The 17,758-nt window shown below is 52.3% G+C and overlaps 1 protein-coding gene across 1 annotated transcript in view; it reads right to left on the bottom strand.

Moving 5' to 3' along the window:
- Positions 1-1,766: 1,766 nt before the first annotated feature.
- Positions 1,767-17,758, bottom strand: part of BCL7A (BAF chromatin remodeling complex subunit BCL7A) — a 29,993-nt gene continuing 14,001 nt past the window's right edge. The window contains exons 5-7 of the mRNA XM_066371064.1: positions 15,321-15,488; positions 8,510-8,631; positions 1,767-3,549 (exon numbers count right to left, since the gene is read on the bottom strand). Coding sequence (XP_066227161.1) covers positions 3,478-3,549; positions 8,510-8,631; positions 15,321-15,488 — 362 coding nt within the window. The 3' untranslated portion in view covers positions 1,767-3,477. The remainder of the gene's footprint in view (positions 3,550-8,509; positions 8,632-15,320; positions 15,489-17,758) is intronic.

Here is a 17,758-nt window from a genome sequence, read left to right as displayed (position 1 = left end):
GTGAGACCTTGAGCAGGCTCAACAACTCCTCCCCTCTCCTTAGCTCCGCTCCCCTAGGGTGGGGGTGGGGGGGTGTCAGGCGGCAGAGGGAGACTGGCCAGAGGGGGAAGAAAGGAAAAAGGAAAACAGCTCAGGGATGAATCCTGACCTGTGGGGGAGACGTGCCTGAGCCACTGGGGGGAAGGAGGGCCCTGGGAAGGTTCAGGCTCTGGTGAGAGCGCCTCACCAGACGGCGGGCTAACACAAGTCAAGACAAAGTTGCAATCCACCTGTGCTGTGGACGGACCTCTCAGAGCCCCTGCCATGGGCCACAGCCTCCCAAAGTCAGGGACATGACAAACTGGTGTCCTCGGCCAGGACCCAGGTTGGGGGGGGCCAGGTGTGGCTTTTCAACATGACGCAAGCATGACAGTCCTAAAGTTGCCTCCCTGGTGTTAGTTGGTCAACCACACCCACCCACAGCACCCACTGGTGCCTAATGATGGCAGCCAGTGTGACTGTGGGAGACACCAGTCCCTGCGTGCAAGGGACACTTTGTACAGGTGTCCTGTAGAAAGTTGGGGCCACGCAGCCATGCCCGAGGCCTGAGCAGCCGCCGGGGGACATTCTGACCATCAGTCGGGTCTTTGCTCTTTACTAAACATTACAAAAAGCACATAGTGGTGTTTGTGACTTGAATTATTTATTTCTGAAATGGGACCATTGTACATTGTACAAACCATATCTACTGATGGAATAAATAAGTGAAAAATTATACTGCTGTACAACACACCAAAAAAAAAAAAGAAGAAAAATAATTAGATAACGTGAAAAAAAAGGTCTTTATACCTCTAACCAGGTCCTTGGCGGTAATGAACATTCCAAATCATGATGTCGTTTTTTGTAACGGGAGGTCACCACCCTGTGAGTCGGTCAACTGCCCGCCGGGTGCGGGTGTAAGTGCCAGCACTTTGTGGAATGTGTAGCCGCAGCTTCCCCAACTTCAAGTTTCTCGGGGAATGAGTTTGCCCTGGGAGCCCTTGAGGCCGTGGAGCCCAGTGTCCACGGAAGGCAGTCGCTTGGGGCCCCGCCCTGGCTCGGCAGGCCCAGCTGAAAGGTCTGAAAGGTCTGAGATTCCGTGGCGGGAGGGGGCTGGGCGGGGAACAGCGGCTCCTTCCGGGGAGCGGGCTGCCGGAAGGAAGGAAGCACATCTGGATTCTCCGTGGAAGGCTCCCCCAGCCGCCTCAAGGGGGGCCCACTGTCTGACCACCGGCCCATCCCTACCTTCAGGCACTTCAGAGAAAAACTAATGAGAACCTGGGTGGCCTGAATGGTGTCCTTATTCTCCACCATGTCAACTCCCCTTGCCTGCCCAGCGAGGCCCACAGAAGGGGCGCAGGGGACCCTGGAGGACCGGCGGTTTCCATGGGTGCGTGTGTGTGACTCTCCTTCAACTGTCTTGGTTGTCATGTCACCTCTCGTGTCCCAAAAAAGAGCAGGAAAAGAAACATCCAAATTCACCTGTCACCAAAATGGAGCTTTGCTGCAAAGAAAAATGTGACTCAAACTCTATGGGATCTGGAGGTAAAGCCGCCGTGAGTCGCTGAGAGGTAACGGTGCCCAGTTCTCAGTAGAACCGACTGCCTGAGGGGTGAAACTGATAAGGATAAAAAAAAAAAATTTTTTTTTTTAAGACAGAAACCTTTCGGCCATCACTCACTTCAATGATGAGATCTCCAAAGTTTGTTTGCTTTCCCTTATTTCAGGAGACATTTTTGCATGAGGTATTTGAAATTCAGGAAACGTTTCGATTCTTCTTGAAGTGCAGGAAATAGACTGGCTCCCTTAAAAAACAACAACAGTAAGAGTCTCACCCTCAGAAACTCTTAGAAAGTGGAACCTGGCAGACACTTCCCATGGTGGTCAGGAGATCCACGCGTCAAAGGCGGTACCTGAATATGCACCAATCAGCAAAAAACAAAAAATCAAAACACCCCAACAACTCCAAAAAACAAAAAACCACCAACAAAACCTGCCCTGCAACCCCCCCCCCCCAACACACAACTCAAAGGGAGTTGGAACTCCAGTGCAGTAAAGAAAGCTCAGTAATAGGGTGGAAGTCTGAGGAGTCCACATAGGAACTAAGAGCAACCGGGCCTCTGAACCAAACATTTAGGCAGCTGGTCCAAGGGGGGCAGCTCCACATTAGTGAGAGGCAGCTGCCCCAGCCAGGCGGGGCGGGGGTCAGGGATTTGATCACCCCTTCCTGGAGGAGTGCAAAGCTTTCCAGCTCCTTGGTGCCTCCTCTGGCCCTGCAAGGCTGACCCATCTAGGCTTGCGTCCCTGGTGGGGATCGACATCGACAACGGGGTGTCCTGGGAATGAGACAGGATCCAATTTGGTTGGCTCGGTGGCATCAGGAACATTATGCAGAAGAAGCAAGCAGATTCCCTGGACTGCAATCTTGCCCCCCACCCTGGGGCAGGGCCGGCGGACCAGGGGAAGCAGAGGGCAGCAGGTTACTATGGATTTGAAATCCAAGCAACATCCTGTCCTGTGAGATGGAGTTCTGCACCAGTGACTCCTGCTGTTTGCACCGGGCCTCCTCTGCCCTGCTCTCGTCTTGAGACAATCCTGCAGTAGGCCACAGAAGCCACTTCCTCTTCAGAGGCGTAGGAGAAAGCAGAACGGTGAGGGCTGAGGCTGGAAGCGCCAGAACAACCTAAGTGGAATCTGCATGTCCGTTGGGACCACTTGGAAACACCAGGCTCAGATGCCTTGAGCAAGTGAGCATGTCAAGTCGTCAGCCTGTGGGGCAGTGCCCTGACATCTGAGACTTCTCGTACCCTGGAGGCTTGGCAGTTGGCTGAAGTCCTACTCTTCTTCTGCAGCCTCGGGACTCTCCTCCACCCTGCCCAAATCTATTCCCACTGAAGTTCTGGGGCAGGGAGGAGCAAGAAGTGAGGGCTGGGGCAGTGGCAGCCTCCACAAAACCGAGCGGGCACTTTTGCAAAGGGAGATGCAAAACAACCGGGAAAACATGCCAGAGGTCACCTCAAGGGCACAAGGCACAAAAAAAGAAAGCGGGAGGAATCGGTGGAACAGTGAAAAGCCCCGGAGGAGAAACGCGGATTCCTGATGGGCACCACCCTCAAATAGCTTATATATCGTTAGAGAGAGAAGTGGGGGAAAGGAAAAACAATTACAGCAGCAACGCAAATGTAATCTTGGCTTCAGAGACAGTGTCTGACACTCCTGAGCTGTCGACCTGCCTCCACAAGGACAGTCACTTCAAGATTTGAGTGTTTTGCTTCACAGCAGAAAGTTCTTCAGTGTCTGAGAAGTCACGCCATCTAGGTGTTCTTGGATTTGCACTTGGTAAACTTGAAAAGTTAGTAGTTCTAACCCCAAGGGCTCGCCTGGGGGGGGGGGGGATTGTAGAATGAAGCCTGCTGATGGACCTCCCGTGAGAGGGGGACCGGAGATGGAGCCAAGCGCCTACATCTCTTCAGAGTTTGGTTGCGAAGCCTCCAGTTTCATCTTTTTAGAGGGCGGCCCTCCTTCCAAATCCTGGAGGGGTGGGGAGAGCAAGAAAAGAGAATGGCAGGTTAACAGGCCAGGAGATCAGTTTAGGGCAGCTGGGAGGTTCAAGGTCCGCCCAGGAGGGAAATGAGGGAAGGACCCCTTCGGCCGGCCCAGTGAGTGTGGACGTTAGCTGGTGCACAGACCTGTGGGGAACCTCAAACCCAAACTCCTGCTGCGTCTCCCCAGCTTGGAGTCCCATGGGCCCCGTCTGTCCCTATCACACTGGCTTCCCTCCGGGTCACCCTCTGTTTACCCCTCTTGGACACCTCTTGGAGCTGGTGTCCTCATTACCTGTCTTCCAACCTGCAATTAATAGCTAGGGTAATTATTTATGCACAAGTTTCAAGTTTACGTTTCCAAGCCTGAAGGCCTAGACCAGCCTTACCACGCTAACTATGGCTCCTGGGGGCCCAGGACTGGTGCCTGGCCCGGGCTGACACTCAGCATTTGTTAAAATGTGAACAGGCCTGAGCAGGCAGTGGCACAGTGGATAGAGCGTCGGGCTGGGATGCAGAGGACCCAGGTTCGAGACCCCGAGGTCGCCAAGCTTGAGCACGGGCTCAACTGGTTTGAGCAAAAGCCCACCAGCTTGAGCCCAAGGTCAAGGTCACTGGCTCCAGCAAGGGGTTACTCGGTCTGCTGAAGGCCTGCGGTCAAGGCACATATGAGAAAAGCAATCAATGAACAACTAAGGTGTCGCAACGCGCAATGAAAAACTAATGATTGATGCTTCTCATCTCTCTCCGTTCCTGTCTGTCTGTCCCTGTCTATCCCTCTCCTCTGACTCACTGTCTCTGTAAAAAATAAAAAATAATAAAAAATGTGAACAGGAGTGTTATCCTGGGGAGAGGGTCCACAGTGGTCACTAAATTCCCAAGAAGTCCCTTGACTCAAAAACAGGTTCCACAGCTGCTCGCCCACCTCCTTCCTTGACTGTTCTGCTCAGTCCTCTCAGGCATCTCCAACCTGACCTAACACCCGAGACTAACTCTTTCTTTTCTATTGAATTTACTGGGCTGACACTGGTTAATAAAACTATACAGGTTTCAAGTACACAATTCCTGTTTTGTTTTAAGTGAAAGAAAGGGAGACAGTGAGACAGACTCCCACACACACCTCAACACCCCCGTCTGGGCCTGATGCTCAGATCACCGAGCTATCCCAAGCGCCTGAGGCTGACGCTTGGACTAACCAAACCATTGGCAAACCAGCCAGGGTCTCAAGTGTACAATTCTATAATGCATCATCTATATGTATTATGTGTTCACCACCCGAGACCAACTACCAACTCTTTTTTTTTTTAATTTAATTATTGCCTTGGCAGGATAGTTCAGTTGGTTAGTGTTGTCCAGAAGCACAGGGGTTGCCAGTTTGATCCCTGCTCAGTCAGGGTGCATACAGGTACAGATCAATGTTCCTGTCTCTCCTTCACTCCCTTTCTCACTAAAATCAATAATAAAAAATAGGCTAAAAATAAATTGAAAAAGAAAATATATTTGAATAATTCATTTAAAAACGTATTGACTGATTTTAGAGATAGGAATGGAGAGCGAAACATCAACTTGTTGCTCAATTTATTTGTGGATTCATCAGTTGTCTCTTGTCTGTGCCCTGACCAAGGACTGAACCCACAACCTTGGGTATCGGGATGAGGCTCTTAACCAACTGAGCTACCCGGCTGGGGAACCAAGCCTGATTCTTGACTTCCCCCATTCCCAATGGGTGCTCCTGCGTCTGCTGGGGGCACCGACATCAATCTGGGGTAAAGCTTGCCAATGCCTGGGAGGTCCCCCTCTCTCCACAGGGCCACATCCAGCCTAACAGCAAGTCCCTTCAACTTCATCTGCGAAGACCCTCCAGCCGGCCCACCTCTCCCTCCGCCGCCACCACCTCTCCCTCCGCCCACCTCTCCCTCCAGCCCGCCCACCTCTCCCTCCGCCGCCACCACCTCTTGCTGCGATGACGCCTCTGCCTGCTCCGCGGCCTCCCTGCGCATGCCGCCTTCCATGCAGCCCAGGAGCGCTTTTCAAAACAGAAATCCCACGCGGGAGATAAAACCCGCCGACGCTCCCCCGCTGACCTCACAACAAAACCCCAGCTCCTCCTCAGGCCAGGTCCACTCAACCTCTCACCTTCGCCCCAACATGCTCTCCCGGTCGGTCCGCTCGGCATCCAGCGCCCTGGGCTCCCGTCCATTCACCGGGCTTGCACCTGTCTCCAGGCCGGGGCACCTTTGGTTCCCTTTGCCCAGAAGGCCTGCGCTCCCGGCCCTAACATCTCATCCTTAGATGCCCGCTCCCAGCCCACGCCTCTCTGCCCACACTGTTCCAGAAGAGCGTCCCACCCCATCAGGCTTCTCTGCCTCGCCCTGTACTGTCTCCGGCACACGTGGTCACTGTGGGATCCCTATGTCCGCGGCATCCTGGCCGCGTCTCCGCCTCCCCGATCCCGATCCCGATCCGTCCCTGTCCCAAGCCCCAGAAGAGCAGGGAGGGACCTCAGCTGCTGGTTTACCCTGGGTCTCAACCTGGCCTAGTGCCTGGGAGACAGCAGGTGCCCAATTAATGTCAGATAGAGACCTCGGGTCTCCATGTAAGATGGGCATGCGCATTCCGTGCCACTCCTGGGAGCAGGGATCCCAGGGAGATAAACAGAGACTCTGTCTTTCCCCTCCCCCGTCCTTCTCCTCAGTGCTGAGAGCTCAACCCGGGAAAACAAAGCCGGTGAGCCACTGTGACCTGGAGGAAGGTGGTTGCTGCTCAGGAGAAGGTCGTCTTCCGCAGGGCCCTTCGATGGGAGCGGGGACCATATGTGAGCCTGCGAGTGGAATCCAGACAGAGGTGAACAGCTCTGTGTGACACGGAGGAGGGAGGGCCAGGAGGCAGCAGGTGAGGGAGAGAGGAGACTCATAAGCTCGGCAAGGGAGATGCGCTGAGGAATCCTCTCGACAGGGAAGTGGGCTGATGCAGGACTCTTCTTTTTAAAACAGACACGGCTGAAGTTCAACGTCAAATTGTCTGCTTCGCCGAAATGCACCCTAGGTCCTGCCGGCAAGCCTAGCAGCTCTGCAGGTGAGAGAGTGTGAGTCTGTGTGGGCACAGCGAGGACAGATGGGGGTGGAGATGGGGCATACTGGAACGAATGATTCCAGGACTTTCAGACGTCAGGGGGCGGAGGGAGCACCAGATGTCCCCAAGGTGTGGACCTAAGTTTCAAGCTGATCTTTCCTCCACTGAGTTCAAGAGTCCGGGAGACCCCAGCTGACATTTTTTGTTTTATTAACTAAACACGATGCTTTGACTTTTATTTTCCATCTGAGAGGCTCACGCAAGGCCTGAGGCTTTGTGACTTGCTCTTTACATTTCACACAGGGGGACTACTTCTTCACTCTTTTTTTTTCTCTGTATTTTTCCAAAGTTAGAAGCAGGGAGGCAGTCAGACTCCCACATGCGCCTGACCTGGATCCACCCGGCATGTCCACCAGGGGGTGATACTCTGCCCATCTGGGGCATTGCTCCATTGCAGCTGGAGCCATTCTAGCGCCTGAGGCAGAGGCCATGGAGCCATCCTCAGCACCTGGGCCAACTCAGCTCCCATGGAGCCTTGGCTGTGGGAGAGGAAGAGAGAGACAGAGAGGAAGGAGAGGGGGAAGGGTGGAGAAGTAGATGGGTGCTTCCACATGCCAGGCAGACGCTCTACCACTGAGCCAATCAGCCAGGGCCTACTTCTTCATTCTTTATCTGTACCTGGGTCAACTGTGCCCCTTTTAACAGCACCGTGCCAGTCTGTTCTATACATGACCCCAGATTTATTAAAGCCAGATCTCTTTTGACAAACTTCCCGCCACAGCGCATGTCTTCCGACCACACTTCCTTGGTGTCTGGGCATTGGAGAGTGTGCCATAGGATAAAGGGGAGAGGCAGGCCCACGGGTCTGTATATGCTGACGTCCGAGAGGCACGTCCTCTGGGGAGGCCTGGTTCAAGGCTCCACATGGTGCACAATGTGCAGAAAGAGTATGGCCAGCTGCTAAATATTTCTAAAGACTTATTCTATGCAGCATTGAGGATCCTGAAGAATTATCTCCTAACTCTAAAAGACTCCTGCTGAGTCCTGTCCTTTCCTGTTTCCGCTGCTGCGGGTCAGTTTCTCCTGCGGTTCCGGAAACTGCTCAGCATCGTGGAGACGGTTTCACTTGTTGACGCTGGGTTACCGCTGAGTCCCCACTCCTCTCGAATGAGCAGAGAAAGGGTTGACAGTAAAAGCTTTCATGGTGGTTGGGGCAACACTGAGGCGTCTCTTGTGTCCAGCCCCACCATGTGTTCCCTTCTTTCTGCCACCTCCTCACACGCTGGCCCTAGGACAACTCTGCAACCCCATTTTGGCAGCTGGAGGAGACATGGAGGCTCAGTGTGGGCTAAGTGACCAAGTTGGGATTTGAACCCAGGACATCTGCTCCCATCTACTGGGTCACCTGCTTCTGCATTGATTCAGCCCGGATTCTGACAAACAGCGATGACCCAGAAAGGGGTCTGGGCAGGGGGGGGGGTAATGTCAGTTGCAAAATATTTCCAAAGACTTTATTTGATCTAGCATTGAGGATTCTGAAGAATTATCTTCCTAGCTCTAAAGGAAGTTGAGCTGGGGTCACTGAAAGTAGGCCATGCTTTTGTGGAGACAAAAAAAAAGGGGGGGAAAAGCTGAGGCTGGGGTCAAGGACCCTTCCCCTTCCTATACCCTCCAGGGTCTCATCCTTCGGGGCAGCCCCAGCACCCAGGGCGGGACCCAGACGATTGCTCACGCATAACTGCTGAACGAACGAATACACGCAAGTTCCAATCGTCTCAACGAGAAAAAGAAAATAACAAAACACCTTTCAACATACCCCCGACCCCCCGACGGGAGCCTGGCCGCTCTGGCTGCCCCCGAGACCTCGGTCAAGGTACCTGAGAGACTGAGGACGGCTCCGCCGCTAGACCCGTGTCTCCAGATGGCTGCCGCTCGACTTTCTCTAAACTGCTCATCGCGTTTTCCACCGAGGACTGTGAGTTCTGTTCGTCAGAAGTATCTGAGGGAAAAGCAAGACGACAGAAGCTGCTTTCAGACACGTGATGTATGGGGCCAGATGGACCAATTACTAAAAATACCTGGAAAACTGGGTAGTTTGGGGACCTGTCGGCTTGCCAGAGCTACAATAAACTGCGGGAGGGGGCAGCACTTGGGAAGCTTCTTGCTTATTTTTTAGGGATGCCTGATTTAAGCAGCCAGTCCACGTGCTGGCCCTGTGGTCTCCAACCCTTTCCTGCACACCCATTACCTGCCACCATCCCCCTAGAGGACATCTAAAGGATGCTCCATGCTCTGTGCTGTGTGCACCCAGCGCCCTCTGGTGGACACGGCGCACTCCAACCACCATGGCTGCGGACTCCTGCTTCTTCCATTATAGGGCCTACCTTTTCCACCCAGGGGGAACGGGTAGAGAAACTGCCCCCTGGTCAACATTCCCCTTAATAATGTGGGTACTATTCTGATCGTCAGAGTAATGACTGATCTTTGCAAGAAACAGAAAATACAGAAAAAAGTCTAGGTAAAATCGCCAATTATCTCACACCACCCACCGCTTTACCACCCCACTAACATTGTAGGGGATTTAGTCCCATTTTTCCAGATGTTTTTTCAAACCCTGAGGGCACATAATTCCCCTCTCTCCTACATGGGATGACACAGTATTTTGGATGAAATTTTCATGTCTTTAAAAATCCTCTAAATAGAAGAGCGGACAAGGTGGCTACACAGTAGTCTGTCAGCAATCACTTATTTAATGAATCCCCTTTCGCCAGTTACTTGGGCTATTTCTTTTTTTTTTTTTTCTGTATTTTTCTGAAGCCGGAAATGGGGAGAGACAGTCAGACAGACTCCCGTATGCGCCTGACCAGGATCCACCCGGCACGCCCACCAGGGGGCGATGCTCTGCCCACCAGGGGGCGATGCTCTGCCCCTCTGGGGTGTCGCTCTGTTGCGACCAGAGCCACTCTAGCGCCTGGGGCAGAGGCCAAGGAGCCATCCCCAGCGCCCGGGCCATCTTTGCTCCAGTGGAGCCTCAGCTGCGGGAGGGGAAGAGAGAGACAGAAAGGAAGGAGGGGGGGGGTGAAGAAGCAGATGGGCGCCTCTCCTGTGTGCCCTGGCCGGGAATCGAACCCAGGACTTCTGCACGCCAGGCCGATGCTCTACCACTGAGCCAACCAGCCAGGGCTACTTGGGCTATTTCTTAAGCACTGGCCTCCTTGCTCTGCCACCGCGTTTCTTCCGCAGAGCAGAGCTCTGGGGCACAGAGCAGAGCTCACAGAGGGAGCGGCCACATCCTGCCCATGGTCCTACTCTGCAGGCACTCAGGGGCCCCTGTCACATATCACCCTGATTTTTTTTTTTTTTTTTACAGACAGAGAGGGATAGATAGGAACAGACAGGAACGGAGAGAGATGAGAAGCATCAATCATCAGTTTTTCGTTGCGACATCTTAGTTGTTCGTTGATTGCTTTCTCATATGTGCCTTGACCGAGGGGCTACAGCAGACTGAGTAACCCTTTGCTCGAGCCAGCGACCTTGGGTCCAAGCTGGTGAGCATTTGCTCAAACCAGATAAGCCCGCACTCAAGCTGGCGACCTCAGGGTCTTGAACTTGGGTCCTCCGCATCCCAGTCCAATGCTCTATCCACTGCACCACCGCTTGGTCAGGCGATTTTTTTAAAATTTATTCATTTTAGAGAGGAGACACAGAGAGAGAGAGAAGGGGGGAGGAGCAGGAAGCATCAACTCCCATATGTGCCTTGACCGAGTGAGCCCAGGGTTTCAAACCAGTGACCTCAGCATTCCAGGTTGATGCTTTTTATCCACTGGGCCACCACAGGTCAGGCTCACCCTGATTTTTAAAGAGCACACTACGGTACTCAAGAATGCTTTGCTTTCTGGGGTTTCTGAGACACCCGGCCAGGACCTGAGCTGGGGCTCCCTGCTGCTAATGGTAGGGTGGTCGGTCTGCTGTCTCCAGGGCTGGGCTCTGCATACAAGCTGATGTCTGTTTCCAGACAGACCTGGGTACCCATGAGGCCTCTGTTACTTCTCTCCTGCGGGACTGGGGTCCTCAGTCTCAGATTACCCCTGCCCTCGGAAAATCAAGACTGATAAGAACCACCCTGTCAGTCACTGTGAGGATTAAAGGGAATGGCAGGAAAAGTACCCCAGGGCAGCGTAATTCAACTGGTGTGTACCTCAAGAATCTTTAAAACACGTAACACCTGATGATTTAGTCAGGGGTACTGACCTTTTCCCCCTTAGATTGGTAAATAAAAAATGACAACAGCCGACACAACAATAGCCAGTCCATGTGAATGAATCAACACGATGCCTGTTTTTGTTCCCCATCAGATGGGGGGGGGGGGGGTCTTTTTTAGTGTGCGACAGAATTTTAGCCATTAGTTTACGTGTGCCATGAGATGAAAAAGGTTGAAAATCGCTGATCTAGGGCACAGAAAGCAAAGCCCGCACAAGCCCAACATTTCTTTGGTCTTTTTCGTTTTTACCTTTAAAACCCGGGTAAACGGCAGCTCCTCACAAAGTCAAATACAGTGATACCTCGGTTCTCGAATGCCTTGACTTTCGACCAAATCGGTATTCGACCAGGAAATTCGAGAAAATTTTGTCTTGGAATCCGAACAAATATTTGGAACTCGAACGTCCGAGATTAGCCGAGTTGAGCCGAATGGCGTTCATTCGGCCGAGCGCGCCTTGCCTGCGTCATCAGTGTGAGTCACGCTTTGTCACGCTTTGTGGAGAGAGAGAATCACGTTTTTGTGGAGAGAGTCACGCTTTGTGGTGAGAGTCACGCTTTGTGGTGAGACTCACGCTTTGTGGTGAGACTCACGCTTTGTACACTGAATTTAACCCTTAGACATGGGTCCAAAGAAAGCCAGAAGTGGTAATGCAGACAAAGGTAAGCGGAAAGCTGTGAGAACAACGATTGAGCTGAAAAAAGAAATCATTGCCAAATATGAACAGGGCACACGTGTTTCAGATCTGTCTGCTGAGTATGGCATGCCAAGATCTACTATCTCAACTTTCCTTAAGAATAAAGCTGTTATAAAGGCTGCCAATGTTGCCAAAGGTGTTACATTGTTAACAAAGCAAAGGCCTCAGATAATGGAGGAAATGGAGAAGCTGCTTCTTATTTTCATTAAAGAAAAAGAGTTAGCAGGTGACAGCATCAATGAAGTCGTTATTTGTGAGAAAGCACCAGTAAATAGGCATATTTTGGGGGCTTGGAACAAATTAATCCAGTTTCCATTATTTCCTATGGGTTTCATTGTTTCGGTTCTCGAACAATTTGGTTCTCGACCGTTCTCCCGGAACGAATTATGTTCGAGAACCGAGGTATCACTGTACAGAATTACTTACACGACCCAGCAACGCCAGCCCTGGGAGTAAGACAGCTGAACACAGCTCCCAAACTAATACAGACACCCAAAGGTTCACGGCAGCCCTATTTATAATGGCCCAAAGAAGGAAATGGCCCCAATGTAAGTGAGCACATGCATGGACAAACCAGGCGTGGTCTGTTTGACTCAGCTGCAGGATGGAATGAAGTACTGATATCTGCTACAAGGCAGCTGAACCTTGAAAATACGATATACAGTGATACCTCGGTTCTCGAACATAATTCGTTCCGGGAGAACGGTCGAGAACCAAATTGTTCGAGAACCGAAACAATGAAACCCATAGGAAATAATGGAAACTGGATTAATTTGTTCCAAGCCCCCAAAATATGCCTATTTACTGGTGCTTTCTCACAAATAACGACTTCATTGATGCTGTCACCTGCTAACTCTTTTTCTTTAATGAAAATAAGAAGCAGCTTCTCCATTTCCTCCATTATCTGAGGCCTTTGCTTTGTTAACAATGTAACACCTTTGGCAACATTGGCAGCCTTTATAACAGCTTTATTCTTAAGGAAAGTTGAGATAGTAGATCTTGGCATGCCATACTCAGCAGACAGATCTGAAACACGTGTGCCCTGTTCATATTTGGCAATGATTTCTTTTTTCAGCTCAATCGTTGTTCTCACAGCTTTCCGCTTACCTTTGTCTGCATTACCACTTCTGGCTTTCTTTGGACCCATGTCTAAGGGTTAAATTCAGTGTACAAAGCGTGCACAAAGCGTGAGTCTCACCACAAAGCGTGACTCTCTCCACAAAAACGTGATTCTCTCTCTCCACAAAGCGTGACAAAGCGTGACTCACACTGATGACGCAGGCAAGGCGCGCTCGGCCGAATGAACGCCATTCGGCTCAACTCGGCTAATCTCGGACGTTCGAGTTCCAAATATTTGTTCGGATTCCAAGACAAAATTTTCTCGAATTTCCTGGTCGAATACCGATTTGGTCGAAAGTCAAGGCGTTCGAGAACCGAGGTATCACTGTACTAAGTAAAAGCAACCACCAGACACAAAATGTCCCATATTGTAGGATCCTATTTATAGGAAATACCCAGGACGGGTACACCTACAGACAGAAAGCAGAGCGGTGGGTGCCAGGGGCTGGGGGCTGAGGGGAAATGGGTAGTCAGTGCTAACGGGGACGGGGTTTCCATCAGCTACCAGGGACGGGGAGATGAAAACATTTTGGAACTAGAGGTGATGGTTGCACAACTGAATGTATTGAACGCCACTGGCACGTGCACTTTAACATGGTTACCTTTATCTTATGTGTATTTCATAAAAAGAAAAATCCATATTAATGTTATATTCTATTCACAATATGTTTGCCCTAACAAACGTTTTCAATTTTAACTGCCTTCTCTCTGACCGCAGTTCCTTTTCTACCCTACAGACTGGGCTCTGTGGTGCGGTGTGGAGTGGGAAGCAGGGCCCCAGATGTAGGCAGAGAGATCCTGAAGGTGGCTGGCAGCCTGGGGAGTCACGCTGACCCCCTTGCCTGGCCGTAGCGCTCAGCGGGAACTGGCCGTGGAGCTCGGGGCGTGCTCTGGGGTTCGGTGCAGTGGCCTGGTTCTCTTAGCACGATGGGGCTGGAACTCACCCAGGGAAAATTATTTTCCTGGGGCCTAAATTTAGTCCAGGGAGTTTGAACATTATGTCATTCCCTGAACTCACTGGGCAGTAAACAAGTTTGCAGCAAGGTCAACAGCTGGCAACCAAGCGGCCCTGTCCCACAGGCCGCATGCTCACACCTGGGAGAGGCACGGTGGGAGCACTGGTGGCCCCTGGTCATGGGCGCATGGGCCCAGCCCGCTGTGGTGGTCCCACCTGAGTAATACCGGGCGACTGTGCAGGCCCATGGCCTGGGGTAGTTAGAAGAGGACTGTGGTAGGGCTCCCCTGGACTGTACAGCTTGTGGGGTGGTGGTGGGTGGCGGTGGCAGTTACCAAAGTGGGGTGGTTATGGAAGGAAGCTTTTACCCGAGCTATGATTCCTGCACCCAGCCCTTTAAAAGGAGAGACAGACCCCAAACAAGGCCATGGCCAGACAGGAAGCAGGACGGAAAAGAAGCCAGGACATGGTCCTGCAGGGCCCTGCCCCTAGTGCCCCTGGGGCGCCCCTGCCCTACTCGGGGCTCACCAGGCCCTTCCCAGTGCCAGGCTCAGCTGAGCAGTCTGCCCTCTAGCTTACTTCCCTGCGGTGACCTGGCAAGAGAGGCAACGGCAACTTCCATTTGCCTCACATTATAAATGAGGAAGCAGAAAGGCGTGCGGGCAGGGACGCTGGCAGCCTAAGGCCACACCGCTGGCGCGTGTCGGCCCAGGTGTGACCAGCTCATCCTGTGTCCACAGTGCCCGGGACTGTGAGAGAGGCGATATGGGGACAGCACTGCCCCGGCAAAGAGCAAATTCAAAACACTACGGCTCCTGTTGTATGCAGATGGCTTTCATATCAGTATAAAATCGAGGGACCTTCTGCATGTGAAAATGTTCATTTAAAGGGGGTCCAGAGACCTCAAACATAAACACCCATACACCTCTGCTTCCTTCCACAGTCAGACCACTTCTTACTGCTTCCTCCATTCTTAGCGTGGTGCACCTGCCACCCTCTCCCACTCGACAACCGCGGCAGCCCCCCCTCCACTGGTCTCCTGCCTCCATCTGCCCCTTCTCCCCCATCTGTTCTCAACCACAACAACAACCGAAGTGATCCATCAGATCATGGCCCTCAACCTTCCAAAGGCTCCCGTCTCACTCAGCATGAAAATCAGGGGCTGCTAACTGGCCTTCTGAGCCCCAAACACTCCGGGCCCTGTCCCCTCTCCGATCCCATTTGACTGTCTGAGTCCCCCCCCCCTCCAGCCACACTGAGTGTTCTCCTGCCTCAGGCCCTTTGTACAGGTTCTCTCTGCTTGCAGTGTTCTCCCAGTTACCCAGGCGGCTTGCTCCCTCGCCTAACTTGAGCCTCATTTGCTTGGTGAGGTTTTCCCTGGCCACTGATTTAAAATCTCAGCACCTCCCCTTTCCCTTCCTAACTCTATAATTCTCCAGAGTGCTTATTTTCCAAATACTAAATGGTGGGATTTTTAAAATGTCCCCCCCCCCCCCCCCCCCCCCCGCAAATACAAACCCCAGGCCTTACCTTTCTTCTGGGGCCAACATATGGCAAGGTCCCCTTAAAGACCTGTCAATCAGCCTCTACCTGAGCTGAAGGCTGGATAAAGAGAGGAACCTTCCCCAGCCCCCCAAGCCCGGTCCCGAGGGCACATACCTTCGGCCCCGGGGAGCTCTTTCCCGTCGGCCTGGGCCTCATCAGCCTTGGTGTTGGTGCTGTCACCAGGCATGGACGAGTTGGGCTCTGGCGCGGGGCTGGAGTTGCTGCTGTTCTCCTGTTTGATGGGGGAGGCGTCTGCTATGGAGCTCTGGTTGCTGTTGTCATCTGTGTGTGGGGGGGACAGAACCACAGGTGAACCCCTGCAGCCGCTGAGGAAAGGCAGGCTGGGGGGCGGGGTTTCAGCTCCTCCACGCCTAGCCGCCCGCAGCAGGACACTGTCCCGGGAAAGGAGACACTTCCTCCTCTAGAACCTCTAAGCCGGTACACCCAGCACCGTCCCTCACGTCCTGCAAGGCAAAGGGCTCTGGGAGTTGGGCTGGTCTGCCCCCGCCACGGGCTCCCTGAGAATCTGTGTTCGGACGCAGCCAGCCACAGACAGTGGCCGGGCACATCCGAAGTCTTTGGGGGGGCCTCTGAGGCCTCGTTCTGGGTAAGGGAACCAGACTTCTCGTGCACTGGGCACTGAAGTACTTGACCCTGATCTGAACAAACCTCTGGACCAACTTCCCCTGGATCTGAAATAAAGGCCAAGCCCAGCCACACAAAGTGGGATATCCCACAGCACGGTTGGCCCAGGCTCTTCAAGTCAGTAACAAACAAACAAGCAAAAATCAGAGAAGACTACTGTAAACTGAGGAAATTTAAGAGCTCTAACAGCTGCCTGGCCAGGCGGTGGTGTAGTGGATAGAGTGTCAGACTGGGATGCCGAGAACCCAGGTTCGAGACCTCGAGGTTGCCAGCTTGAGCACAGGCTCATCTGGTTTGAGCAAAGCTCACCAGCTTGGACCCAAGGTCGCTGGCTCGAGCAAGGCGTTACTCGGTCTGCTGAAGGCTCGTGGTCAAGACACATATGAGAAAGCAATCAATGAACAGCTAAGGTGTTGCAATGAAAAACTGATGACTGGTGCTTCTCATCTCTCTCCGTTCCTGTCTGTCTGTCCCTGTCTATCCCTCTCTCTGACTCTCTGTCTCTGTAAAAAAAAAAAAAAAAAAGAGCTCTAACAGCTAAACGTGACCTAGGAGAAACTGATCTGAAACCTGTTTCAAATGAGCCAGTTGTAGGAGAGGTGTTGGGACAATTGGGGAATCTGAATACAGCCTGGAGTTGAAAAAACGTTAAAGGCTTACTGCTAATTTGGTGAGGGGTGACAATAGCACAGAGGATGACAACGTCATTTATCAGTGACGTGTGCGCGGGTGTTTGGGCCCAGACTTGCAACAAGAGAAATTTTTACTTTAATATGCTATCACACAAGTCCCACACCGTGGTCAGAGTTCCCCGAACTGTATTCTCAAGAGCCGTGCGGTGTTTTTTTATATGGACATTGTATTTCAATTTGAAAAAAGTTTACATGTTTTTAAAAAATAGATGAGGCCAACACGGCATAATATTAGTGGAAATCTAGGTGGTCGGTCTACGGGGATGGTATATCTCACTATTCTCTCTGTTGTTCTCTATTATAAAATTTTTCACCATAAAAAAGAAAAAGTGAAGAAAGGTAATTGGACAATGACAGAGTTGGGGGGGTGGTCCCAGGGCACAGACACCCTTGCTTTGGAACCCCTTCCTCGGACACAGAGAGCCATCTTGAACTCCAAATATCCTACTCTGGTTTCTCTTCAGATTGCATAAATCTTTTGCCTTTTTTGAACTCCAAATATCCTAGTAGTGATTTCAAAAATAGTACTATAATCTTATGCTGCTTTTCTGGGCCATGCTGCACACCTGGGACCAAGGCCACTTTCGTAAAGATGAGAGAGGGCAAGGAGGGATGGGTCAGCACGTCCTAGGCACCTGCTACATGTTGGCACTGGGTTCAAGAGTCACCGTGTTTAATCCTATCAACAAATAACGAGGTAGGAGGTCCTGGCCGGTTGGCTTAGTGGTAGAGCGTTGGCCTGGCATGCAGAAGTCCCGGGTTCGATTCCCGGCCAGGGCACACAGGAGAAGCGTCCATCTGCTTCTCCACCCCTCCCCCCTCCTTCCTCTCTGTCTCTCTCTTCCCCTCCCGCAGCCGAGGCTCCACTGGAGCAAAGATGGCCTGGGCGCTGTGGATGGCTCCTTGGCCTCTGCCCCAGGTGCTGGAGTGGCTCTGGTCGCCAGAGCGACGCCCTGGAGGGGCAGAGCCTCGCCCCCTGGTGGGCGTGCCGGGTGGATCCCAGTCGGAGGCATGCGGGAGTCTGTCTGACTATCTCTCCCATTTTCCAGCTTCAGAAAAATACAAAAAAAAAAAAAAAAAAAAGAAACAAAAAAAACAACGAGGTAGGAACTGTTAACACCCTCACTGTGCCGAGGGGAAAACTGAGGCTCAGAGCGCCCCTCACTCAGGCTGGTCTGCCCAACTCCGACCCCCCCCCCCCCAAGTCTTTCTTCT

This window comes from Saccopteryx leptura, chromosome 2, assembly GCF_036850995.1.
Source record: "Saccopteryx leptura isolate mSacLep1 chromosome 2, mSacLep1_pri_phased_curated, whole genome shotgun sequence".
In the NCBI taxonomy this organism is placed as follows: domain Eukaryota; kingdom Metazoa; phylum Chordata; class Mammalia; order Chiroptera; family Emballonuridae; genus Saccopteryx; species Saccopteryx leptura.
This window is presented reverse-complemented; position numbering and strand designations above follow the sequence as displayed.